This window comes from Pseudonaja textilis, chromosome 2 (genome assembly GCF_049901715.1).
Source record: "Pseudonaja textilis isolate UNSWEBS1 chromosome 2, rPseTex1.2, whole genome shotgun sequence".
Taxonomy (NCBI): domain Eukaryota; kingdom Metazoa; phylum Chordata; class Lepidosauria; order Squamata; family Elapidae; genus Pseudonaja; species Pseudonaja textilis.
The window spans coordinates 162,447,560-162,475,544 of NC_141991.1; the positions used below are offsets into that span (position 1 = coordinate 162,447,560).

At 38.2% G+C, this 27,985-nt stretch overlaps 1 protein-coding gene across 2 annotated transcripts in view; it reads right to left on the reverse strand.

Annotated features, from left to right (window-relative positions):
• Positions 1–27,985, reverse strand: part of LOC113449584 (ephrin type-B receptor 5) — a 174,000-nt gene that overhangs the window by 102,536 nt on the left and 43,479 nt on the right. For both annotated transcript variants that reach the window (XM_087926285.1, XM_026720664.2), the window contains exons 3-4: positions 18,063–18,127; positions 13,268–13,964 (exon numbers count right to left, since the gene is read on the reverse strand). In XM_087926285.1, coding sequence (XP_087782411.1) covers positions 13,268–13,964; positions 18,063–18,127 — 762 coding nt within the window. The remainder of the gene's footprint in view (positions 1–13,267; positions 13,965–18,062; positions 18,128–27,985) is intronic.

Consider the following 27,985-nt stretch of genomic DNA (forward strand, 5'->3'; position numbering starts at 1 on the left):
CTGCAGTACAGGACTCCTGTCTGGGAAAATTGGAACGCTTTCCCCAATGGAACAAATGATGTTCAGTTATTGAAAACATGATACTTGATGTCTCCCTCTGGAGATCCCTTCCTTGAAATGCAAGCTGGGCCTCAGCATTTGTTTAATTGGGCCTCAGCATTTGTTTCTTAGTTATGGAATGCTATTAATTGGTTTGTATACTCATCTAATCTTGTAGTAGATGTGCTTTAAGATGTAAAGATGTGCTTTAAGATGTAAGTTAAAATAATTTCCTGAACCTTTAATTCATTCAAAGCTGCTTATTATATCTGTTGTTTGGTCTTCATTATACTTAATTTTAGTCCCGGTGAACAAAATCAGTATCATTTGTTCACTGATGGGTTCCTAGACCGTTTGCATTTTCAGTTATCAAAGCAAAGTCATCAGCATAATGCAGATTATTGATGTTTCTTTGCTCCAATTTTAAAGTCACACTCATCTTCCAATCCAGCCTCTGCCAATATACTGTATATTCAGGATATTGATTGGTTATGTACCATTAAATCAATATTGACTTTTAGCAACTGTATAGAGTTATACTCAGTATATAGGATGAATAAATAAGAAAAGACGCTATAGGTTTGTCTTACTTTTTTGTCAATCTGGAACCAGTTTGTTTTGTCATGTTCCATCTGGACTGTGGCTTCCTGTACAGATTTTCCTTCTGTTGCTTGCCATATTTCTGTATAGTTCATCAATTCCAGCAGCATTTTGACTTAGCAATAAACAGAGTACTGATCTAATTTCATCTTCTAGAGATAGAGATTGTTCTAAGGTATTTTGGATTTCTACTGTACAGAAATTTCAGATATTTCTTCCATCTTTGCTTAGATCTTATTTGAACCAGCTACTCTCTGACTACTGGCATCCTTTAGCACAATTTGAGGTTGGAACCTCCTTCTGAGTTTGGAGATCTTATGAATGTCCTTGTTCCTCTATGTCCATTTTCAATATCTTTAAAGATGTCATTGTAATACGCTTCTTGTCTCTCTCTAAAATTCTTTGTTGAATGCTCCTAAGTTCTTTGTCTTTCTTGGCTTTGGCTTTCCTTCTCTTGGAAATTTTCACCATTTCTTCAGTCATCCAATTTGTTTTCTTCTATTTCTTGGTCTTGGAAAATTTCTTTTCACACTTAACCCTAACAACTTTATTCCACGGTTTCTCTGGTTCACTATCAATAAGTTTCAGGACTTCAAAGTGATCTCCTTGAAGATGGTTGGTGTATGCTGAAGAATATGGTCAGCTTTCTTTTTCTCTTAGCTTAGATTAATTTGGAACAGGGTAGTTTTGTAATCTGTTCCACTGTAGCCCCTGATCATGCCTTTGCTGTTGTAACTGAACTCTTCCCCCTTCTTGTATCAATAATAAATTTTATACACCCTCCATATGACAATACCCATGTATATAAGTGTTGTTTTGCTTTTTGAAGACTATATTAGCAATGAAGAAATCAATGGATCACCACAAATTGATAAACTGTCTTCCTCCTTCATTTATTTTTCCTAAGTTCTGTTTTCTACCCTACTCTTTCCAACTCTGGCATTCTAGTCTCCAAACTCAAGCATCAGCAGGAGATCTTGCTTGCATGTTTCGTTGATCTCCAATTGAACTTCACCAAAAAAAATCCAAAACCTCTTATTCTGCATCACTGGTTGGAACATGAACCTGAATAATTGTCATGTTAATCTGTAAAATCCAATTGGTGCTATTTGGTCATTAAGTGTATTGTATCCAAGTGCCATATTCTTCCTGACTATAATTCCATAATTTCTTCTTTGGTTTTTTTTTCCTGTCCTGAGTAGTAAACAATATGTTCTGCTAAACGAAATTGTCCAATTCTAGCTTATTTCAATTTGCTGATACCATTTGTTTCATCTTTCACTATGTTAAACTTTTTCACATTTTCATGCTTCTTATGTTTCATGTTTTTTCCCCTGCATGACAAAATCAGCAAATAGACATCAAGAAGGCTTTAATCTAGTTAGGTTATATATACTGTTAACACTATGAAAGACCCTCAGCTCTTTTTTAGTAGTATATTGAGACCAGCTGATTTGAGAAGCTCATCCAATACCATATTGTCAATCATTTCATTGTATTTATCTTCCTTATGAATTTTTTTTTAAAGCAGGAAAGGCCTGCTTTAAAATTGCCTTCTCCCGCATAGTATGAAATTATGTCTTTGCTATTGATATTAAAATGATCGTATATTTCCAGCATGAGGGTGCAGATTGTTGGGAGCAATATGCTGACTCTGTAAATCACTTAGAGAGGGCTGTAAAGCACTGTGTATAGATGGTATATAAGTTTTATTGCTATTGCTATTTTCCTATATCTCTGCTCCCAAAGTTCCTGTTTGCTTTAGCTGGGTAGCTAGGATGAACCTCATGCCTTGGAGACCCCGCTAAGAATGCACTTTGGAATATACTCCCAATGATTTTTGCTCATCCCTCCCAGGAAGCCCCTTCCCCATCACAATGAGACAGCATAGCAGGACTTAAGGATGGACCACAGCATTATAGATGAAACACAGCATTAGCAAACATTTTCAAAAATACAATAGCCATTGACAGCAGGAAAAGTTAGTTTCACTTCTCACTATTTGTTGCTGAAGAGCTTCGATGTACAGTATTAACGCTAGCAATTATTGGCCTGGAAACATTCCTGAAAAATGAGCATTCTCAGGCTGGCTACTTATGAGGTCATACCTCCACGCTGCTTTTTGCTACCAATGTTTTCTCTTTTTTGATAAGGAAGAAACATAAAACCATGATTATCCTACAAAGCCAATAGTGAACAAGCTGGCATATCCTGCGCATCTTCTTTTATGTCCAGATTATCCATGGTGAAATTTCAACAATTCTTCTCTGAGACTGAAGGATAAATATGCAACACTGACAGAACCCTGCAAAGATTTTGTGAACCTCCATGACAGCTCTACCATTACAGAGATCTAATTGTTGTCATATGGTGCTTGCCCTTTGTGAACAGAAGCAGATGAACAGATTGCTGTTGGCATAAGGTAAAGTAAAGACATCGTCAAACTGAGTTTGATTCCCGGGAATTGCACTCATACATTTTTAAGGCAGATTTATGGAACTGCTTAGCCATTGTTTTTTTCTTGGGAGGTTTTTTTTTTTCATTTTCTTGTCAATATTGATATCAACCCTTAAGGACCGATATATTCTCATGAGGCAAAATGGAACTAGGTATCAGTTATACATAGGAGCACATAGCAGGTTTTGTTTTTTCTGGTGTCTAGGTAGGTCCAATAATAAAGCAGCAATTTCAGACATCACGGCATATGGCAAATTCCCAAAGGAAAGAAGAAGTGGAACTTATTTTCTTGAATTTATTTAAACACTAAGACATAAAAAAACCCTGGCATATTAGAGTGTGTATTATTCATGGGGGAGGGAATCCACACTCTTCCAAATATGGACCCATCTTTACTGTTCTCCATTATTCTACAATGTCCTTGTGTTGACATTACATTCTAGATAGTTACTTTGGCAGCTGTCGGTTTAACATAGCAACTTACAATTAGAGCTATGCTGCAAATTAACCTGAGTCACCAATTTCTCCAAAGAGCTTTCTCCTACTGCAGTCTGGGCCTGTGCAGCAATATCATATTGTGAAAGCTATTTAATAGACTATCTGGAGAAGAGGGAAAGGTGTTCATTAAATCCAAATGTATGTAATTGAAATATCTGATTACCTAAACTGAAGCATATGATGTCATTTGTCCACAGAGACCACAGAAACATACCCATTATTTTAGGAGTGAAATCCAAATTCAGATGTGTTCCACTGCATCCAAAGTCCATTCAAAGAGCCTCTGTTAAAATGAGATTTACTATCTGTGTCAGGAGTTGGTATATTTGGCATGGCTACTACCAAGCAATATATGAAGTGTCCAGGAATAAGTTGCCAGCAGCAGGTCAGAGTCTTGAATTAGGGCTCTCAAGGCACGAAAGGCCAAGACGTAATCTAATGACCTTCCAAAGCATGACATGGCAATTGATCAGTCTAAGGAAAGGGAATACTGAAATTATTTGACACTATGAATCTGTATGATGTTATTTTTGTTCTATAAATAATGGTGGGTGGTTTGCTTTATTGGCCATGGATGGTTTTAATCGTGGGAAATTTTGGCTTTATACATAATGCAGTCACAAAGAATGGTTTACAAATTACAATGGCCTTATTCACATAATACAGAAAAGTGCCAGCAATTTTTTGTAGGTATTGTATTCCTCTCCCTCCCTCCCTCCGTCTGTGTGTGTATGGATACACATTCAAGACCTCTGGAAGCTGCAGAGGATATGAATAGACCGAATTATACTTCCAGAAAGGTAGGGATAGGATTTTCAAGACTGATGCATACCCAGTCAGTTCATTTGTTTCCTTTTCCTGGATTCCTCCCACTGTTGCTTTGAATTTGGCTACTGAATATCAGGGGTACAATCCTGGGAAGCTCTGAAGAATGCAAAAATGAAAATCAGAGCTGAAATGCATCCTTCACGTCTCAAGATGCCCATTAAGCTACAACTACTTGTGCATGAAGTCCAGTATATTCTGCCTGTGCCTGGCCCAGATTTTCTCTTCATTTTCAACTAAGCCACTAATCTAAGGTTTCATAAACTGCAAGGCTTAGATTCAGTGTTTTAACAATTGTTTTGCAGGCTTCAGTAGACAGGACAAGATATCTCACAAATCCTACTATTTGAGGTCTTAACATTTCTGCCAAGTTAGTGAGCATCACTGCCAATTTCTCCCAAAGAATGAAAATTCCTTAGATGAAAAAAAAAACCTGTCTACATGTTGATTTTTTTATTAATGACACAGATCACCTAGCAGCCAATTTAAAAGAAATCAATTCAGTGGCAATTAAATTTTTTCAGTCAATTGGATTTCTTAATTTTCAAGACAAGAACTAAATGACCTGTAATAAGAAAATACAGGGTTGACCAAATCAACCTGACCTTGAATTCTTTCCATCAACTCACAGCTTCTATTAAAATGTGATCTACATTATGAATTACAAGAATATTATTTTCCTATGTAATATAGACATATTAAATTGGATGTTGCAACAGGACTTTAATTGATATAAAGCTAGAAGTTCCTAGGTTGTTTTTTTTTAATATTTACAAGGCCCTGGAAGATAATCAAACACACAGGTCTACTGTTGGTATAATCCAATTTTTTTTTCAAAATAAAAACACAGTTTAAGTGAGTTTATTTCAAGGCTTAAAGGTTCATAATTGTTCTGCCAGCAATGGACAAATGACTGTTGACAAACGGATGTATTCTTTTAAAAAATCACTTAATTTAGTGTTAATTAGGTCAGTGTGAAAAGATTGTTCTAAATTTTTGAACTCTATAATTCAAAATGATTTGTCCAATATGGAATGCATATATTTCTTGGTCAAAGATATCCTAATTTCAAACATTTTCCAATCATAGTTCTCAAAGTTGCCATTTCCTGTAAATCAGCATGTGTAATTTCAATGTATATAATCTGGATTTCAGAAATATGGAAAAGCAGCAATGACTTTTGCTGTAGCATTAAGCTTCTGAATGCATAAAGGTTTTTCTACTAGCAAACTCCAATTGACGACAGGAAAATTTTTGAGAAACTATACATAGGATCAGCAACTATTGTGGCCCCAATTGGCAAAATAAATCTCAGGACCGTATTGGTTGGAAACATGCAGAAGAGGGCTTCATCCTGCAATGGATAGACAATAGCTAAAATGATGATGATGTTCTGACCAAGGCTTCCGAGATTGTAATTACACACACACTTATTTTAAAAACAAGTCTTGTTTTATTGCAATGCTGGGGATTATTTTCACTCCCAGCCGATAATAAATTTCAAACAGTCCCTCGAGATAAGCACCCACCTTTCTTTCCTCTAAAGTGCTACCAATAACAGAAATGTCAAATGAACTAGAATAACACTGAAGTAGAAAGAGCTTCAAGAATGTCTCTGAACCGAACAAACAACTTTGCTTCCTGCAAAGGTTTCATCATTTTTGTCTGTCCTTTATACCAGGGGTCCCCAACCACCGGGCCGCGGACCTGTACCGGTCTGTGGAACATTTCCTACCGGGCCGCCGGTTTGCTGGGTACCGCCATCTTGTTTGATGAGAAAGTGCTTCCGGGTGAGCTTTTCCGGTTGGAAAGCAGTGTTTGAGTCCTGAAGGAATCCTCGCGCCTTAGTTTCATCGAAGGGGGGGGGCTTCGAATGAAACTAAGGCACGAGGATTCTTTCAGCACCCAAGGCAAGGAGAGCCGAGCGACCGTCCCGAAGCCGTCCCATAGCGAAGCCCATCGACAAAGATACAAAGGAGGAGTTGAAGGTGGTGCAGAGAAGCGGGGGACGGCTGGCTGGCCGGTCGCTCGGCTTGCCTTGCCTTGTCCTGCGTGCTGATGCCGGTACTGGGCCGTGGATCATTTTGTGATGCCAGTACCGGGCCGTGGCACAAAAAAGGTTGGGGGCCACTGCTTTATACCTTATGGGAGGGGCAATCACCTCCCAGCTTTACTCCAGAGTCACCCTTTTTGTTTCATCTGTTCTTGCCTTCTAGCAGCTCTGCGCACATGTGTACTGGGAACAGGTTCCCCTGGGTCCTCTGCCTCGCTGCTGCTCCAAAGGCTCCAGAGGCAGCACCCCACTCCCAGATGGTCCTGGCCCCATCTCTGCATCAGACACAGGACCCTCATAAGAGTCCTCTCCAGACTCCCAGACTGATCCCCTTTCTTCCCCACTGTCCGATTCCACTGCTACCTGCACAGGCTGCCGGAGAATCACAACAGATGATGATACATGGGACTGTGCTGTTAGACATCCAACATGATGCGTAAATTATCTGGGAGTAAGCACCTTTGAGCACAAAAGTAAAAATGCAAAGTACTGCACTATATCCAAGAATTAAGACCTTAATAAAATGAGGTGTAAATTGCTTATGCCCTAGGTTTTTCTATATTATCTGTTTGTCTGCTTTGATGGTGCGTCATAGATGAGGAAAGAAAGCCCGGGGCTGAGCTAAATTAGTAGAAAGACCCCAACTTATGAGAACATCTCCCTAAACTATCCCAAGACCAACATTGTTATGTCTTCGGTTTTCTGCCTCAGGGCCAATTATAACCACTGTTGTTACCCAGAGAAAGAAAGGCACAGTGTAATGCTAGAGAACAATGTTAATCATAGGAAATGTAATGCTAGGGAACAAGTTAGCATGTAAGACAGGGTTGTTAGTTTTGGCAGCAATGTCTGACTGTGCCCGTATGCAAGTTGGCAGCTGTTTCAGAATGCATCCCTTCTGAGTCTGCCTCTTTGAACATGTATTTTCTTTCCGATCTCAAGTTAAATCATGTTCGGGAATACAAACTGTGACCTGAATCCAACTGCCTAAATTATGCAGGCGCTAACTAGTTAATCTTAAACCGCAAAATCAGCTAAATAAAAGTAGGGTGGGTTTTTTGGAGGGATGTGGGGAGAAGAATGAGATTGCAGAGGATGATGAGGGAAAAGCAAGAGGCTTTAGCTTATTTCAGCAAAGTCCTACACCAGGAAACTCTGAAGTTCTGATTTCCACAAATAAAGGAGGGAGGAGATCAGAAAATGATGCTGCTCAAGGTTCCACATCTTCATCCTTGGAAATCTGCCAACTTGAGACTGAATATTTTTTATTAATAAAAGGAAAAAAAGAGAAGCTTTTTGGGGACCAGCTGCCAAGAAGACAGACTATTCTTTTATTCATATGAAAGGAGGGGGATGTGGATTCACTTTCAAGCAAAGATTGCCACAGAACACATGAATAGGAAACACTGCTTGAAAATAATACACCAAAGTGAGGGGGGAACCTCTATAAATTCAACCCAGATTTTAAGAAGAGGGGGAAGGGAGGGTGGGGGAGAGAGAGGGCGAGAGATGTCATGTTCATCACAAATTATTCAGATCTTCAGATCACAAATCATTCAGAGAGAATGCAAAGCAAGAAGTTTCTGTTGGTGGATTTAGCAAAGTCAAACAATGTCCCAAGGGAGTTGGAAGGGCTAGGAACACACTGTGGTTTGAATGGAAAAGAAAATAGGGGGGAAAAGAATAAAGGGAGTTTAAAAGAAGCTGCCGATTGGCTTCCCAATATCTCAGGGCTGGACTGCTGGACTACAAGTTACAGGTTAAGATTGGATTCCTCTCTATTAATGCACCTTTGATTCAAAATGTAAACGGAGGAAAGTCAAAAGTGCCCTTCAACTCTTCCCTGATGTTTAAACTTTGAACTTTTGACATAATGTGACTGGCATAATGGAAAAATATGCTGACTGGCGACCAGGTGGTCTTATCTCCTGCCCTCCTCATTTTTATCAGGAGGAGGAAGACAAGTCTTCACGTTCAATGTTTTTAGAATTTCCCCCAAATAATTAAAAACTTTGAAAAGTACATCTTTGATCAGTTTTACTTTTCATGTCAAATCTTATTTTAACTACAGCTATTTTTTTTTACGAAGGATTAAGATTAAGCCTTTTAAAACAAATAAAAATGAGAACAAAACCTCATAATTTAAACAATGAAGGCTCGATCATATTCAAGTCCCATAGGGAGATTAAGGACTTGCTGAAACAAACATGTTTTGGGTCAAATCCAAAAGGCACTGAACTTTGCTGGAAAGGGAGTTCCAGAGAATAGGAGGAACCACAAAGAATGTACAAACCCTCTCTTATAATTTGTGCAAATTCCTGCATGTAGAGTTGCGTTTGGGACAGTAATCCACAGAACAATTTTGGCAACGCAAATCCAAAGCTCTGTTATAAACTCTCATATATGCTGCTTATCCTCTTATTGCCTAACATATGTCCCGTTCAGGAGCAAGGATTCTATTCTTAAATAATGCCATTAAGACCTTAATTACCATGCCTCATACTGAAGATCATGATCCACACATACATAAAACCATCTTGCATTCAGTTGGTAGTTGTTTGTTTTAAATCTGAGAGTAAGATGTTTTAGCCCACTGTCTGGAACATTCACCTGCAATACTAAATATGTCATTTTCGCAGTGGAAAATTACTGCTTATTCAGAGCATTCACCATGAACGCACTCTTATTCAACCACATTTTTTACATCACAGGACTTGGCACTTGGACCTGAGCATCCACTAATGATCATATTGGTCAAGAAGAGATGAGTACGGAGAGGACACTCCCAGTTTTAAAAAGAATGAAACAAACAGTAATTAATAGCTAGGCTAGAAACATGTCTGGAGCGACTACCAATAATTTTCAATGCATTTTGGCATTGAGCTTAAGTGCTACTACTAGAGAAAATGGTAACATTTGGCTGTAGGAACACATTTTGTCCATAGATAAGTCAAAACAGATCCCAATACATGGAAAGAAACTTTCTTTTACGGAATTGTGCATAGAACTACTAAGGATCATTGTACTTATATAATGATGCAAATAAAACTCAAGTCATAAAAGTTTTGTATATTTAGGAGGGAGATCTTGGATTTTCAACACACAAGATTTCTTGAAAGGAGGCAAGCAAAGTTCTTATAAACAGAAAGGATTTTGCTCCTCCCCGCTAAGCAAACACTGGTCAAATATTTACATTAATGCAGTCAATCAAGAAAGTAAGGCTTCTGCTTTTCAACAGTCATCCACTACAAAGTAAGATCATTAAATGATATATGTTATTGTAATTATACTAAGCTGAATCATCCATTTTCTTGGAACATTTCCATTACCAACCAAACCCACCTCCCTTCTGAGAATGTTTTAATAGAGGATGCAAAAAAATGGTACAGGCAGCCTGTTAAGTACAGTTAAGTGAGCAAAATAATCATCTCCTCTTTCAGAGGGCTACCAGATGCGGGCTGCAAAACTTCAGGTGATTATTATGGCTGGAAAAAGCAACTCTGTCACAGTTCTATTGTGAAAAGTGGGATGGTTCTGGCAGTTCTACCTTTGCGTTCTTTCTGGGGCCATTGATTTTATTTCCCTTTTCTAATTGAATCACATTGCCAAGGTTGATTGAACTTACGCAGCTCTTTGTGCAATTCTTCAATATCAAAGATAATCCCTGTGACTAATCTGGAAATCACTATTCTCATTCTCAATTTTCGGGTCTAACAATAGTAAAAGAGGAAGGAAGGAAGTTTTTCCTGAAAATTGCACAAATCCCTCCTGGTGTAATAGTCCTGATGGCTGCTGGCTGCTGCTCCTTTTTATTTCCTGGATTTGGTGCGCAGGCAGCCCAGTTAACCAAGGATCCACCGCCAATCTGATTTTTCAGTGCGATGAAAACCACTGGAGATAATTGAAAATTTAAAAAGAATATGAGAGATTAAAACATGCATGTCTCTAAGGAGATCCCAGAAGACAATTAAAAAGCCAATTCTTTCTCATTAATGCCTTCATTTGTGGTGACAGATTGATATTATTTTTTTTAAAAAAATGCCTTTCACGAAAGCCTTCTTGGATTTGTACTGTTGGGGTCTGCAATAGCTATAAAGTTAAACAGCACATAGAATATTTCAACGTAGTCTAATTATAACAAGAATCATTGAAGCAATCGACTCAGTCATTTTTATGCAAAAGTATTATTAGCGTTCAAAGGTACTACAAAATTTGATTTTGACCCCTCAGAGTAGTCATAACTTTTCTTGGAAAAAGACACAGCTGAAAGAGTTGATCTTTTGGGAATCAAATACAAGCAACTATCTAATTGTACAGGTAGTCCTCGACTTACGACCACAAATGAACCCAAATTTTGTTGTTGTTAAGTGAGCCATTTGTTAAGAAACTTTTGCCCCGTTTTACGATCTTTCTTGCCACTAAGTGAATTACTAAGTGAATCAGTGTAATTGTTAAATTAGCAACACAGTTGTTAAGTGAATCTGGTTTTCCCAAATCTCTTTTCTTGTCAGAAGGTTGCAAAGCGTGATCACATGACCACAGGACATTGCAACAGTCATAAACGTGAGTCAGTTGCCAAGCATCTGAATTTTGATCACATGACCATGGGGATGCTACAATGGAGATAAGTGTGGAAATGGTTATAAGTGACTTTTTCCAGTGCCATTGAAATTTTGAAGAGTCACTAAATGTACTGTTGTAAGTCGAGGATTACCTGTATAGGAAAAGGTGTTATAACAGTTACAGTACCCTCTCAACTGCCCTGAGTTGTGTAATAACTACGATAATTATACTTATAATTAATATTTATAAGTGTAATAATTACAAGTAATTAACTATATAATTTCTTAATATCAGCTCCCAGGAAGGAGCGTATTTGCAAATAATTGTAATGTTTTTTATATTTTAGCTAGAAACTATTTAACTCAGACGCTCAATAAGGAAAGCCCACCTCTCTAAAGAATATTCTTAATGTTTCCAGAAAGATAGGGGAAAGAAAATCGAAGTGATTCACACCTCAAACAAGAAACCACCAGATAAAAGGCAAGCTAAGCATGATCTGGGGCATTCTTGATATAATTAAAATTCAGAATAAGATTGCAACTAATATCTATATTTCAATGAATTTTTCTTCACTGTTTTTTTTAAAATAAGTAGGCTTTATAAGAATGTTTCTAAAATACTAACTTGGCTTTTTCTCAATTCAGATAATGCATATACTAAAGAATTACCGTATAGTCCCCTCCGCAGTAATTTTGTGGTTTTCATCCCAGCCCCCACAGTGAATATTCGTTTCTAAAGCAGACTGTGAAAAGGGTCCCTGCTGCTTCATCAGGCTGCTATATAACTTTTCATCACGCATAGTAATAGATTGTGTATGTATTATACTCTTGCCTGGGAACAGAAATGGACAATTGTAGGCTTCTTTTAATTTCTCTCTTCTGGAGAAAGGACTTTCCCCACTGGCTTTAACTACAAATTTAGATTCTGCACAATTATCAGTCATGTTCCAAGATTAATTGCAGTCAATATAAAAGGAAGAGCTGGTGCTGGGATTAAACACCATTTAAGAAGGAATTCCAGATTCTACTACAGCTCAGTTCAGAGGAGCAGAAATACTTGCAACTGGCAACCAGCACGAAGCTCCATTAACTATGCTAGGTTCCTAGACTTTTCATTAAACTTTAAGGTGCAACTGCACTTTATCTAATGTTGCTAGCTGTTGCAGTGCAAACTCTGAGCAAATTAACCTGGGAGAGAATCTAGAACATCAGTTCCCACTATTAAATTGGGGTATAGCAGTTTGGAATCCCAATATAGACAAGGCGTCCAGTTTAAAGAACAATGGTTTCTTGAAGGAAAAGCATGCAGTAAATACGTACAGTGAAATTTCACAATATGGAATATTGTTTCGGAAATTAGGATTACTTTGTAAACTATTATGGAAAACATGCAATAAGCATAATGGTTTGGGAACCCTTCTAGGTTCATAACTGAAAGCTGAAAATGAAAGCTATTAGGAGAGCAGGTAATTGTTTCTACTGTAATGAAGGAAGGCAACTTTGGGCCACATTATGACAAGTATGATTTTGACAGCTGCTGTTTACTTTTGGATCTGCATGGGAAAAAAACAGCTAAGCAAAGACTTTGTTGCTGTCAATTTGGAAAACAATCCAGTTGCCTGATCCATTTTTATTAGGAAGACAAAAGGGGAAACATGTTAAAATCAGGACTATCACTCAGATTGGTACTTTTACAAACTAGGATCAAATCTGAAAATTTCTGGTGGCTTGGAACACCCAGAGGGCACTCACAAAACTTGGATTAGGGCTAGATATTGTTTATTTACTAGCAAGCCTCCTTTTTTTTGTGGCACACCTAAGTTGTTGGACAGAGGAAAAAGTGGTTATCTCTATTTGCATAAAGAATAGGGAGAAGCAGGCTACTGAAAGTAAAACCTGGCTGGCAACTTTTAGAGCATAACCAACAAAGCTGAATCAAATTCATAATCTCTTTTGAAGAAAGCCACAGCATTACACCAAGTGTGACTTGAGTCACCTGCAAACTGACTTAATATAAAGATGAGGAAAGATTATACAAGCAAATCACACAAAAGTGTAACAGGAAGCCTCTGGTCTATGTATTTTATATTCACAGGAGATTTGTTTTTCACATGACTCACTGACTCTTGCATACTGTTTGGAAAACTACTATCAAAGATACTTGCAGGTGTTTATTCCAAATAGGTTGAGTTGAAAAGTGCCAGGGATACTCCCTGGAGAATCTGTTTCTTACCTTTGCAGATTCTCTCACTGTCCATAGGCTCATAGCCAGCCCGACAGGCACATCTTCCGATCGCCACCATCCATTCGCCTTCCCCATTGCAATGCAGCTTCACTCCAGAGGAGCCAGTACTGCTGGCTTCTTCAGCATCAGCCACACAGGTTCCTGGTGCCTCCACCAAAGAAGTCCTTTCGCCTCCAGCAAATGTCTCTGGAAAAGAGGCAAAACCCTTCACCACTGCAGGACATTTGTAGAAGAAAACTTGGACAGCCACCAGAGACATGCAGGCACCAGAGTCTTGGAAGGCCAAGTAGAAACCCCTCTTTGTCAATGGCCCAAAGCTTCGCACCTTGACGTTCATCTTCACCACCTTCCCAGAACTATCCACCTGAGAGAAGCTCTCATCGGCAGCAATTGTATCCACTTTGGTCCAGGGGCCCTCATGCCACTCCGGATGCTCAGCAGTGGCTAGGTCAGCCTCTGATTCATGATAGTAAAGGGTAAAAGTCTCTTTGCAAGAAGAAGCCACAGTCCTCATGCTGGCACAGTCACGGACAGAAAAGCGGAGGCGTATGTGAACTCTGTGGGCTCCACGACGCTCTATGAAATGAGTGCGCAGCCAATTATTCTGTCCCGGCTCAGCAACATTGCATACCTCAAAGGTTCGAATCAGATGCTTCCTGTCATCCAAGACACTCACCTCATCCCACTGTATGGAGTTGGGGAGGGGAGGAGAGGAAAAAGGAGACAAACAAGCTGGAAATATAAATCTTATGGGATTGGGAACAGTGTTATTTTATACCTGAGAACAGCCACCTGGATCCTGCCACAGTATATATTACACAAATTTGCCCTAGATTTTAGTTCCATCATGTTTAGAAGCTCCTCAGGGATAATATGAGATTAATATTACTTGGTCCCCTGACTCCCAATACCAAGTGCCTTCCTTAATCTATTTCTTGCAGATAAGCTGAGGAACCTTTCTTGGAAATTTGTTATACATTTCTCTTCTGCGCACAGTCATTCTTTTGAAGAAGAAGAAAGAGAGAGAGAGAGGAGAGAGGGGATGCAGAAGGTGAGGAGGAGGAGAGGGAAGAGGAGGAGGAGGAGGAAGACAACAACGACAAAGACAACACTGGGTGAGAAATAAGTCCAATTAATTTTCCTTCCATGTTCTGAAAAATCCAATATTAAAAACCACTCACCAAATTGCAAATCATTCTAGATTGCATATGTTTTTATTTAACACATATATGCTTTATTAATTACCATCCATCTTAAGAAAAAAATTAATTGTACTCAAATATGCTATTCTTTGAGTCCCTTGGTGAGAGGCAAAAAGAAGAAGTACATTTAAAAGGATGCCAATTATTTTTTCCTCAAAAAAATCTGAAAGTCCTTTCAGACTCAGGAGATATTGGACCTTCTCTCTCGGCTCATTTTTTTTTAAATATTGTTTAGATTTAAAGTAATAAGATTGAAGTTTTCCAAAACTGCACGTGAGTAGAGATGGACAGAATATTCTATGCCCAAAACCATGTGTTCCAAGCATAAAGCACACATTCACATTCTATGTGCTTAAAGTCTGAGAATTTGTTTTTTCTGGTTTTGCCTTGGCCTGAAATCAAAATTTGGCTATTTCAAGAGACAGCATTTTGAAGAGATCCAGGTGCTATGCTGTTTTATTCCCATAACCAACTTGTCTTTTCTCAAGATATTTCCAGCCTAGATGGACTGACCACATGCTGATCACATGTCTACTATCAGTTTAGGTAAAAAACAGTGAGATAGGAGTGGAGGGAAAAGAGACATTTATTACACATTGTTTGAGACGATCTGGACCACTGTGACTGACCAAATACAAATAAAATGAATTAATACTGCTACGGGAGCTAGATGGGGAAGGCAGGGGCAGTGGTGGAAGTGGGAGGTGGGATCTGCTATTAATCAATCAACCACCTCCACTGTGATGACCCCCCCATTGGGGCCCAAAATAGATTTTACTTGCTTATTAAAGAAATTAATTCTTCCAATAATATATTATTTATTGATAGACACTGATTTCTATACTGGTTTGGTTGACATTGTAAGTTTTGGCTTTCATATCTTGCTGTTTAATTTTAGGAATGTACAAAAAGAATTCTAATTTGGTTTGTTAAGTTTGTTAAGCTTTTGCATGTTTTTGTGTCTTGTTGATGTAGAATTTTCAGAGAATATTTAAATTCAGTTTCTGCTGATATGTACAGCCTGACAAATGCAGTATTAATATTCTATCTTTTAATGAAGGTAGTATGTTATTTAAGGGATAAATGGCAACACTTTTTTGTAGCAACACAAATCTAGCAAAAAGAATAATAACACAGTTGCTTCTTTCTGAACTTCTGCTTCTTAGGTAAAGATTGTTGTGGTCTGCCCGAGGCCTGCGGAGCTGGCAGCAGCGTCGGACAGTGGGAAGGAACATGGAGTCTGGGGAGGACTCGGATGAGGGATCTGCGTCCAACACAGAGATGGGGCCAGGGCCATCTGAGAGTTATGCTGACTCCGGAGCCTCCAGAATCTGACATCAGCAAGGCAGAGGAACAGGGGAAGCCTGTTCCCAGTGCGCGCTTGCACAGAGCTGTCAGAAGGCAAAAACAGTTAAGACAGAAGGGGCGACTCAGGAGTAAGGCATGGAGATAATTGGCCCCTCCCATAAGACATAAAGGAGGAGCAAAGGGACATGAGCCTCTGCAGGAAGCAACTTTGTTCATTCTGATCGGTTTAAACACTGAAGCTCCAAGTTGACTTTGTGCTCCATTTGGCCTTGTGCAGCTAATTGGCAATTTAGTTGTTGGAAGCATTTCAAGGGAGATAAAGGTGGGTGCTTACCAGCCTTATCCAGAAAAGACCATGGCAGACTTCTTTGGACTATTCACAAATTATTTTGGAACTCATTATAATTCACAACCATTGAAATAGCTGTTGAAATAAAGCCGTTGGGGACTAAGCGTGTAATTGTTACTGTCTCAGGAAGCCTTGGTTAGAACAAAGGTAAAGGTTCCCCTCACATATATGTGCTAGTCGTTTCCGGCTCTAGGGAGCAGTGCTCATCTCCGTTACAAAGCCAAAGAGCCAGCACTATCCGAAGACGTCTCCATGGTCATGTGGCTAGCATGACTAAACACAGAAGGTGCATGGAATGCTGTTACCTTCCTACCAAAGTGGTCCCTATTTTTCTACTTGCATTTTTACAAGCTTGGAACTGCTAGATTGGCAGCTCACCCGTTGCGCGGTGCTAGGGATTCAAACCGCCGAACTGTCGACTTTTCTGATTGACTAGCTCAGCATCTTAATCACTGAGCCACCGCATCCCTCATCACATCTGCTTCTTAGGGAGATAGAATTCCTACCCACAAAGAGTGCCAGATTTGCGGAACATTTTAAAAAGATGTCAGTACTTCCTAATTTCTATCTATCGTTCATCCATCCATAAAATGGTCAAAGGAATCCATTATTTCTTAAAAGAATGTTTAAATTTTTTTTAAAAAATAAAAATTACCCCATGACTTTTTTTTCTCTTTTATCTAGGTTAACAGGGAGTAATTAGTATATACAAGCATCTCGTCTATCATTTTGGCTATAAGATGGAAAATAAGGGTGCCTGCAGCTTGTTCCAAATTCTTTTTATTTTCTATAGCCAAGCACTCAATAATTTTGTGGTTTCTGCCATCAAATATAGAGGGACTGGATTATTTGAGTTATGTCCCATTGAATTACATTCAAACTAGAATATATAGGTGGATTTTTAAGGAGTCTTTATTGTAACCTAGAATCAAGGGAAAATGGACACTTTTGAGTAAGCCTTTGAGTTTCTAAGAACTCTTTGTCAATCAACAAGATTAATAAACCAGGAGTGTGGGCATAGTTTAAATATCTTTTATACTTTTATCTTTTACTGCCCATTCACTTCTGAATTTTTAATGAAATTCTGAAACTTGCTTTTGTTGCCTAATAAAAATGGCTTTAATCAGACATTCGCATTCACTTTTTCTCAGACAACACTCCTGATTTTGCTCTTCTTTCAGTATTCACAGGTCTTTCCTCTCCTTTCTCTTCTCAAAATCAGCAGAAAAAAAAATTAGCATAGAGAAATAGAGAGAATTAAAACTGCACAACAGCCACTCTTTTGCTATCATCCCAACTGGAAAAACTACCAAGCTAAAAATGATATGTTGGTTCAACAGTAGTATTGTCCTGTAGTTCCATTCTCCTTCAGTCTGGGGCTATCAAATGAGTCTGAAGACCAGACTCTAAATAGAATGGATGCCCATTCTCTTTTGCAAGTATAATGAGCATGGAGTCAAGGGAAGACTAAGAGTGCATGGAGTCAAGGGAACACTATATCAACCCAAACTAGGGGGAAAGGGTGATTATTCAGCACTCAACACTGTGGCTCTCTGACAGGACTTTCTACAATGCTCCTTTGAAGAAGACAAAAGGTAGGTCTTAAAGAAATAACAAAAAGAATTAAATCTATTGCCTTTTGTAGATCTATTATGAGAAGAACCTTCTGTTGTGGTGATACTCCAAGACAGAACAGCCAAAGACTTGACAGAGATTATAATAGTCAGAAGAAGAAAAAAGCAATCAACAGCTTTACAACCCTTTCTAGCTTTCTCCATTGTCTTTGGAGAGGGAATGCCGTCCAAAACCCCACCGACCATTATATCTTGGTTTCTCTGTGGGTCTTTCTTGTGTGCAGAACACATTACCAGGTATTGAGCAGGTGGGCAATTTTCAGCAAAAGAAAATGAAGGGAAACACCTACCCCTTCAGGAGGATGGGCTGTCCATCCAATCTCCGAGGTCTCTCCTGTTGTATCCAAAAGGATTTCTGTTGGAGAGATAAACAGATAAAAATGATGGTTTTAGGAGACAGTTCCAAATGACAGCTAATTCCTTCCTATATCATCTCCTGAGGGCCAGCATGATTACTAGTCTCAAACAAGATTTGCTATCACTGATGGGATCGGGGCTGGGGGAACGATGAGTTTGTCAGCTTTGCAAGTGATTTCTTGCAAGTCTTCAGGCATGATTTTCATTTAAGTGGTTTCATTCATTACATGCAGCTAGTTCATGCTTTGAGAATGAGTCATATGTACCACATTTATCACCTGTTTCATTCCAATTTCCATTGAAGAGCTTATTTACAAGCAGCAACTACTGCAGATTCTGCTTTTACAAACATAGAATTCTTCTTATATTACCCATTCTCAAAGTCATTATCTTTAAGACAGAGTTAGTACCTGTCTTATTATTTTCTTCTTTTGCTGAAGATGCTAGCAACAGGACAAGGCGGCTTAAGCTGACTGAAACATGTTTGGTTCCTGAAGTGCACTGTGACAACAGTGGAGATCAAAGGCTCCCTTCCCCTTCCCTGCTCTCATATCTCAGTTAACACTTAACAATAACTTTTGAATATTTGTTTTAAAGAAACACTTCTTTTCAGAAGAGAGACCAATGACTGAACAAAAGCTCTTTCAACTCTTTCATTATGTAACTTCATCCAGAGCAAAGAATGAACCCTGTAAACACAGGTTGTATCTCCACAGAAGTAGTGTAGCAATTAAAGCTGTTGAGCAAAATGGTAATGAGTTACTAAACATAGGATGTTGGTTGTTGCTTTTTAAATTGTCATACTTAAAGTAAAAACAAGAGAAGCTATTTATTTCCCAGAACTTCCAGGAGTGGATATTCTGAGGTACTATTCATGGTGCATTCTGTCCTTAGTTGTTTGCTTGCAGAAATTCCATTACCTGACTGGGCAACTTTATCAGTGCTAGCGAGGGTGAGCTTTGCTGCTCCCTATTTATATACAGTTCAATCTCAAGCTCTCTTAGAAGGTATAACTCCTATTTACATCCTGCACTGATCTGGTACATTTCAACAAATCTTTAATTTGAAAATATGCTAGAAATTTGCTGGATCAAAAACTGACTCTTAAAACAAATTGGACCACAAAGTCCACACCTAAGTCATTTTGTATCTGGAATTGGAGAACCAGTAAAGGATGCTTTCATAGTAGTCAAAGGGCAGAATTGTTCTACTTCTGCTTCTCCTGGACCATATTGAGCAAAGGGCAAGAAATACTCTTACATAGGCTGGGCCAGCTTCAGAGGTGGTATTCAACAAGTTCTGACCAGTTCTGGAGAACCGGTAGCAGAAATTTTGAGTAGTTCGGAGAACTGGCAAATACCGCCTCTGACTGCCCCTGCCCCCATCTATTCTCTTCCTCGCAAGTCCCAGCTGATCGGCTGGGTCTTCTTTGGTTGCCCTGCACAGGAGAATGGAGCTGGAAATCAAGTTAGTGAGGTGGGGAGGGAATGGAGATTTTGCAGTATCCTTCCTCCACCATGCCCACCAAGACACACCCACCAAGCCCACAAGTCATGCCCACAGAACCAATAGTAAAAAAATTTGAATCCCACCACTGGACAGCTTCTAGAATATAACCAAAATCAGGCGCATATGCCCATCTCTAAACTTAGGCTTACCTTTTATGTTTAAGTAGTAAGAGCTGGCTTAAAGGAGACATTATATGTTTCAACAGAAAGGTATTTTGGATGAAAATTAAGCCAACAAAGTAACTTTTGATTCCAATCAAAATGGAAACTTTATTTTAGACAACCAACTTAACATTGTCATAGACATTTTATTTAAGGAAATTTTTAGCGTGGGAAGTGAGAAAGAGAAGGACAAACATTTCCTTCAGGGCCTTGCATTCCACAGCTGGCCAAAATGATGCTCCCCAGATGGCTTGTCTCCAGTGACCCAGGTATTATTTTTGAAGAAATCAAGAGACAGAGAGCGCACATTAATTTTTCATGGGCCAGCAAATACATACAACCTGCGGCTGAGAGGGCTCTCCTCCAATAGGAGACATTTAAACAACCAGCACACATAGAGACAGAGGAAAGGAAGGACGCATAGAGCAAGTAGACTAAGGAGTTAGTAAAATGGTTCACATATGAGGAATTTAAACGGATCAATTTCCCTTCTCCCCATCTTTCACATTTTTTGTATCACGCAGAGAAGTAAAAAATGTCTATGGAACTGGGAAATCTCAGGACTCTGGAATCTTGCATAGGAAAATGAAGAATTTTGGTGCAGTGGCAAAGCAAAGAAAAAGAAATCTACTACAAATTGAGTTAGAATGGTGTGATTTAGCAAATTGGGATCAGTTGTTGCAGGGAGGAATGAGCAGATTACCTTCCCCTCCAAAATTAATTTAAAAGACTATTGTTTAAAAATGTACATTAAAAAAAGGACCTAGAGTACACACAAAAATGTGTACAGGTAGTCCTTGTCTTAAGAACCATCCATTGAGCAACTGTTCAAAGTTACAATGGCACTGAAAATGAAATGAGTTAAAACTGATCCTCACATTTAGGACCTTGGCAGTATCTCCAATGGTCACATGATCAAATTCTGAGAGCTTGGCAACCGGCATGTATTTATGATGATTGCAATGCCTCAAGGTCATGTGATTGCTATTTGCGACTTTTCTAGATAGCTTTTGACAGTAAAGTCAATGGGGGAAGCCAAATCCACTTACCAGTAACAACCATATGATTCACTAACAATTCCAGTGAATCACTTAACAGCGGTAGCCAAAAAGGTTGTATAATTGGATGCAACTCATTTAACAATCACTTTGTTTGGAAATTCTGGTCCCAATTGTGATTCGAAGACCACCAGTATCACACACAGTTGAATTTTGTAAGCGGGTTCTATTAGAAGCTTTGTTCTTCAAAATTGTGATGACCCAGAGTATATCAGAAATATAACAAAATCCAAAATGTAACTAAAAGTCCTTTAATGCCTTCAACTTGGCTTCACTGTTTAATTGTTCACAGTGAAGAAGTAAACTATTTTCAAAATAACATTTCAAAGGCAAGAAACGCAGTTCACATTCAAAGAGCCGATAACGAAGCAAAAAACAAAAACAAACCGCATTGAATAAAGTTCCTCGACAGACCAGGATAGATAATTGCCAACTTCAGGAAGATAACCAGGGACAATCCGTTGGAAAAACGCCAACCAAGATAAACCTTCTTTAGAAATAAAACACTAATTTGTCTCCAGCGTCTGTTAACATGCAGGTCCACACTCTTATGCAGATCTCACACCTGCAACCCATGAAGAGGATCATGGCCCTCTCCTCCCAAGTAGGCCATGTTTTACCCTGATCCTCTCCTCCCTGTGTGCCCTAGGATGGATAGGGGATGGGCTTGGGTCCTCCTCTGATTGCTCAGAGTCAGTCTCCACCAGGGGCACGACAAAAATGATGTTATAGAAGTTTGCGTAGAAACATGCCTGTATTTGTGGAAATTGCACATAACCAGAATTTTCCATTTTTAAAAAAATCAGAAAATCTAATGAAATAAAATAGTATATAAATCCATCTGACATAAATTTAGATTGATCTGCTATCTCAGGCTTAGTTGACAGTACTGCTCTCTGTAAGTCTAACATTTAAAAGCATTTGATTTTTAGATGTTCTTTTAAGATATATGTGCTTATATTGTACTTGCTAAGAAGAAAAAGAAAAAAAATTGCTGACTATCTAGAAAACTCCCAAGTAAGCTTATTATTTTTGGTTGGTCCTGTTTTGCTTCTGAATTAATCAGCTTCCAGGTACTGGTATTTACTATTAAAAGATTAGAATATTGATTTTCTTTTTCCTCTGCTCCTTAATATTAACCTCAGCATCCTTTATCACCATCCTTACCATGTACTGCTCCACTGAGCTGTCAAATATAGTAACCCTCTTTAAATTAGAGCATGTGTATTCTTCTTACTCACTCATATATGACACAGATTTAGGCTAATGGTTCAGTTTAATATCAGACTACTTAGGACAGAGAAGGTCACCTTCATATCCTTGTTTGCTTGCACTGTAACCCCTTGAGAAAATGGAAAATATATTTGGGGCCAATCATCACATTTTTTTATTCCAGAGAACAGATATTGATCTAGTTCCTCTGCTCAAAATCATAACAAACTCAACTGAAAAGTCAGATCACACCCCTCCAATTTGCAGAAGAATATATACAAGAATTCTACATTTAGCAACCATAACTGGAACTGGCAACTTGACCATTAAACGAAGCAGTCACTATGTGATATCACGACTGTGCTTTTGATCGTACATCAGCTTTCCTTAAAAACATAAACAATATTTTAACCCTTTCAGAGGTGCCCCTCCCTTTACCTGGTTTAACCCATAAATCATTTGCAAAACTGACAAACTCCTATTCCCCTGCTACTATACAGTAGATGCTGTGTTACTCCCAGGTACAGCATCTAAAACGATCATAAACTCTATGACCTGCCAATCTGAATGGGCTGTGGCAGCCAAATATGTCTGGCTGCCCATCAGGAGCTCTATAGATGTACCAATAGAAGAGAATATAACCCAGGGTTGAACTCTGGGGTCCTTGGTGCTCTCTGAGCTAGGGGGTTTTCTTGCAGATTTTTCATTACCAAACTAGGTAACATCACCATCAGTGCTAGTCCTGATAATTGTATTTATTTTATGTATTTATTTATTTTGTTAAGCGATTGTAAAATAACAGGTATAAGTATAAACATAGTTATGAATACATGAAATGGATACATATAAGAAAAATAAAACAAAAAATATATAAAAGAAACAATAGGACAGGGACGGTAGGCACATTGGTGCACTTATGCATGCCCCCTACAGACCTCTTAGGAAAGGGGTGAGGTCAATAGTAGACATTACCTACTTTGGTAATGAAACGTCTGGCAAGAAAACAACCAAGCTCAGAATATACAAGGCCTCCACTGATCTATACATTTACTTTCACTTCTTGCTTAAAACTGCTATGTTAGCTGGGGATGGGGTGGGGTAGAAAAGAGGGTAGGGGGCTATCAAGCACTGAGCAAATCATACTACAGAGTATGATTATTTGTATTAGGTCTGAAGATGACAACGTTCACTCAGCTTTACAGCATATTCAAAAAGCAATGTTTCAATAGGCAAAACTGCAAGAGACAAGCCCATGACTAAGTCAGAAGTGGGTGGGCTTAAGGATATTTCTGAATCTATCTCAGGAGCTTCAGATGGGGATGACAGTAGTAATGGAAGGGAACACATTTCCCTGCATCAGCTTCATGTTTTCTTAGTCATGGAGGAAGAAATTGATGGCTGTACCAATAGGAGCCCTTGGAGCAATACCCAAAGGGTTGCCTAGATACATGAAATTTTGAACTTATTAGACCTGAATATTCTGACTTTGCAAAAAACCACTTACTCGGAACTTCCTGTATACCCAGATGTTATCTTAACAACTCTTAGGTCCTTGGTTCGAACTTGAACTGTTATGTTTTATCAGTCTTAGACCGTAAATCGAATTGAAGATTAACCAGTCATCAATCATCATCATAAATCATCATCAATCATCATCTATGCCTTGGTTGGATTATATTTAAAATCCTGCAGTATACTCTTCAGGTCTGCAATGATCTTATATATTTTATACTTATTAACCACATTCCTTCATTGAAGCAAAATCTTGGCAAATTCAATAATTAATGACTGGCCCAATAAATATAAGGATCAAAGAAATAATCACCAAAAGCCAGTCAACTGATCAACTGGATCAATTGAAGGTGATGGGCTTCATTTTTAAGCTTTAAACTTCTTGCATTTGTTATCTAGGGGAACATCTCTTTCACTATGAAGCTATTCAGGCATTAAAATTGACAGAAAAAAAAGCCCTTTTGAGAGCAACATTTGTCATACAGACCAGCTCTTTAGGCATATGAGAAACACCTCCAGTATTGCTCAGAAATGGTGAAATGTTCCTCTTTCCTAAACAGTCCTCTGTTCTCTTACTTTCTAAAAAAGTTAAGACATATCTTTTTAATTAAATAATTTAAAAATTGTTGTTGTTGTTAGTCGTGAAGTTGTGTAATGTGTGTGTGTGGGGGGGAATTCCTTCCATTTTAATTATTTCTATTATGTTATGTTTTTTTTCCTCAAAAGTATCATTACAGATAAATAAAATTGTGTCTAGGTGGGATTTTAACTGGTATGTAAATAACAAAATATAGCTAGTACTTCTCCCTTTATTTCTCATAATTCTACTTCATAATGTGAGATATTTGTGGAAATTCCACTGAGTGTTTCTTAAATCAGCAGGCTTTTCTGAACCACATCTGCAGAGATGTACATTTCCTCCATCATTAGCCCCCAAAACCAATTTTGGTTCTCCCTATTTACCTAACAGCTTTGCATCTACCACCTTTTCCCTCAAACCCCTATGGCTGGTTGCACACGATATTTGATCCCCAAGCAAAGATTAGAACTGCTTGTCAATTTTATTCCCCACAATCTCCTGCTAGAATTGCTGAAACTCTAGTTGAGCACACCTTTCAATTTCTTAATTGAACTTTGTCTGCAATGCTATGCAAGCTCATGAAATATATCTCCTACATCCAAGCATGTTTGCTTTTTTTTTTTTTGCCTGCAGATGCACTCACAATATTTTGTGCATCCAGTTGAAAAGTACCCTGATTAAAATTAGATATAATATGGCATTAAAAGGAGAGGGTCCCCAAAATTCTTGTATACATTAGCTCTATCTCAGAAACTGAAGTTGGCAATTTCCTTGGAATCCTTATTTAGCACTTGTCCAAGACCATCTCTCTTGTGCCTGCTTGATCTGTACGTCAACTACTCACGTGGCTCTCTTCAAAGTATCTTTAAAGTTAAAAAATGACAAAGAGTTTTGTCCACTGCTGCTCAATACAACTGCATCGCTCTCTGTGTCGCAAACTGCAACACTATTGATTTCAGCTTTTAATAACTGAGAAACAAAGTTTTGGGATGTTCACTGTTGCTGTTCAGTCATTCTGGGGATCTTTAAAAATGGTTTCAGTTCTTCAGTGCAGGAAACTGGGAAAAATTATCCACTGGAGATAAAAACTTTTCTGCCTAACTCACCCATTCCTAACATTAGGAAGCCTTATCCCCTCCCACACTGCAGCACTTCACAAGATATCTGCAATTTGTGGGAGGGGGGATGATTCCTAAACATCCAAGTGTATTTGGATCTTTATGAGGGCTGGTTGTAGATGGTAAAATATGAATTCATGCCCTAATCCTGCCATTTCCTTCACTCAGCCCCACAATGATAGTTGGAAGAGAAAGCGATAATTCTCACCACATGCTGTCTGGCATTTCTGGAAGAAAGGCTGAGACATAAAGTATAGTAAGTAGGTGGCCTTCCCATGAATCTATAGACCTTTGTTGTTGTGCCAAGAAATAAAGTAGAGCAAACAAAATACAATTACCTAGGCAAATGAATATCTTGTGCCGTATAAGAATTGACATGGTAGGCAAGCTAGGTAAGGCTTACAGGGTAATTCCTGTCGATTCAGCTAAAAGACTCTAAAGCAATTCTTGTAGTCTGATCCAGTAAATGGAAATATTTCAAAACGTGGCAAAGAGCACAGGAGTGTTCTTCACTTTTAAGAGACATTTTGATCCTTCAGTAAAGGAAATCAGGAGAAAAAAGTTCAAACAATTCAAAGAGGTCCCACTTGTTTTCAGTAATATATGACATAGTTTTACTTATTGCTTTGCAAAATTTTGTATCATTAGTATAACAGTCTGCAGTTAGTCACAATCTAAGATTGGTGGAAAGTTAATAATTTAAGTGCTAACCAACACCTAAAAATTATTAAGGTAGCAACTAAGGATATAAGGATATAAGAACCCACTCAGGATGAGTTTTTTGTAATTTTAAGATGGTCAAGTCTGATAAATTCAATATTTCCAGATATTGAGGAAGTCCTTTAGGCATTGCTTCAAAGGCTCCAATCATGATTGGGATAACAGATTTCTTTTTCCATAAGTATTTGACCTTGATCTGCAAGTCCCAATATTTTGTAATTTTTTCCAATTGTTTTTCCTCAATCCTAGCATCATCTAGTACAGCAACATCTATGAGCTGGACTTTCTTCTTTTCAAAAGCTGTTATACAATATATGTCATGACCAAAATGATTGTCTATTTGGATCTAAAGTTCCATAACATCTCAAACCTCACATTTTCCAAAATCTTTTCAACTTGATGGTCCCAGTATTTTTACTAATTATTATATACACAAAAATGTGAAATCAATATGACAGTTCTTTAAGTAGTATTAGCCTTCATTTGTAGAGCTCTTCCCAAGAATTTAGGATGTTGTAATCTATCAACATAGTATAAGCAGTGGAAACTGACAGATGACAGTTGTATCAATGTACATATTTTCTAAATGCCATCCAAAAAAATTTGGGTATAACACTCAGTGTGCCAATAACCCCTGGGACCACCACAGCCAGCTTATATTATCTTTACATTTCGACTTTCAGATTTTGACACACTGTGATCTTCTCCAATTTTTTGTCTTCTATTCCACTGTCTCCTGGTATTGCCAAATCAATTATCCACACTTCCTTCTTTTCAACTAGAGTTAAATCCTGTGTTTTATGAGCCAAGACTTGTAGAAATCCCACAATAATTTAACCTGCTCATTTTCATTCCCGCCGGTTTTTCTTTACTGGCACATGGTAATTACTCATTTTGGTGATTGTGTATGCCATTATTTATAATCAATTTGTGCAAACTTCTTGCACAAGCTGACTACCTGTCTTTTTGCACAATCTGCACTTTGTTGAAAGCATTTGATGATTTTTCCATTTTGTCCTTGATTGCATTAGTTTGAATAGCTTGCTTTTGAGCAGATAAAAATCAAGCCCTTCAGTTTCTTTTTTAATATTCCAGTTGTAAGCCATTGCCAGGTTTTATCTTTATCTACTTTCCCTTTGATCGTTTGGAGAAATTGACTATGTAATGCTTTTCCTTGCCAGCATTCTGTTCTTAGTTTTATTAGATTATTTCAATATTTATGTTTTGTTTCCTGTATATTCATCAAGTTCCATTTTTTTAAACTTGTATCATGCTTGTTCTTGGCTGCCTTTTATGTAATCAACCAATGCATGTTTTTTCTTCTTTGATAGTTCATTGGACTTGAAGTAAATCCCTGCCTCCATTTCTGTGGGGCAGATATAATTTATTAATATCACTATAGGTAAAGATGGTATTCAGCAGGTTCTGGCCAGTTCTGGAGAACCAGTAGCGGAAATTTTGAGTTGTTCGGGGAACCACCCAATACCGCCTCTGACTGGAGATTTTATAGTATCCTCCCCTGCCATACCCACCAAGCCACGTCCACAAAACCAGTAGTACAAAAATGTGAATCCCACCACTGACTATAGGGAAGTATTGCATAATGAATAGATTTCTTGTTTTTCAATCCAAGCTGTCCAGTTCAGCTTATACCCAGTTAATAATTCCAGCAATGTATCATATCACAGGTATGGCTCAAGAATTGATAACTTTGCTGGTGTTTTTACCATTCAGTTTTGTCTTTAGAAATTTTCTCACTGTTTGGATGTATTCTTTACTACTCACATTTTAAGTTTGTCCATACTAATGATATCAAATTGTAAATTGCCCAGATTGTATTCTGTATCCTAATAGCGCCTGATGGTTTGTTCATTTGGCATGTCAATTCTATTATTCTTTGTGATTTTATCCTGATTTCTTGCTACTGTAGCACTTTTCTCTAAGCCAAATTCCATTGCTATATCTATACTAAAAATTTTTACAGTA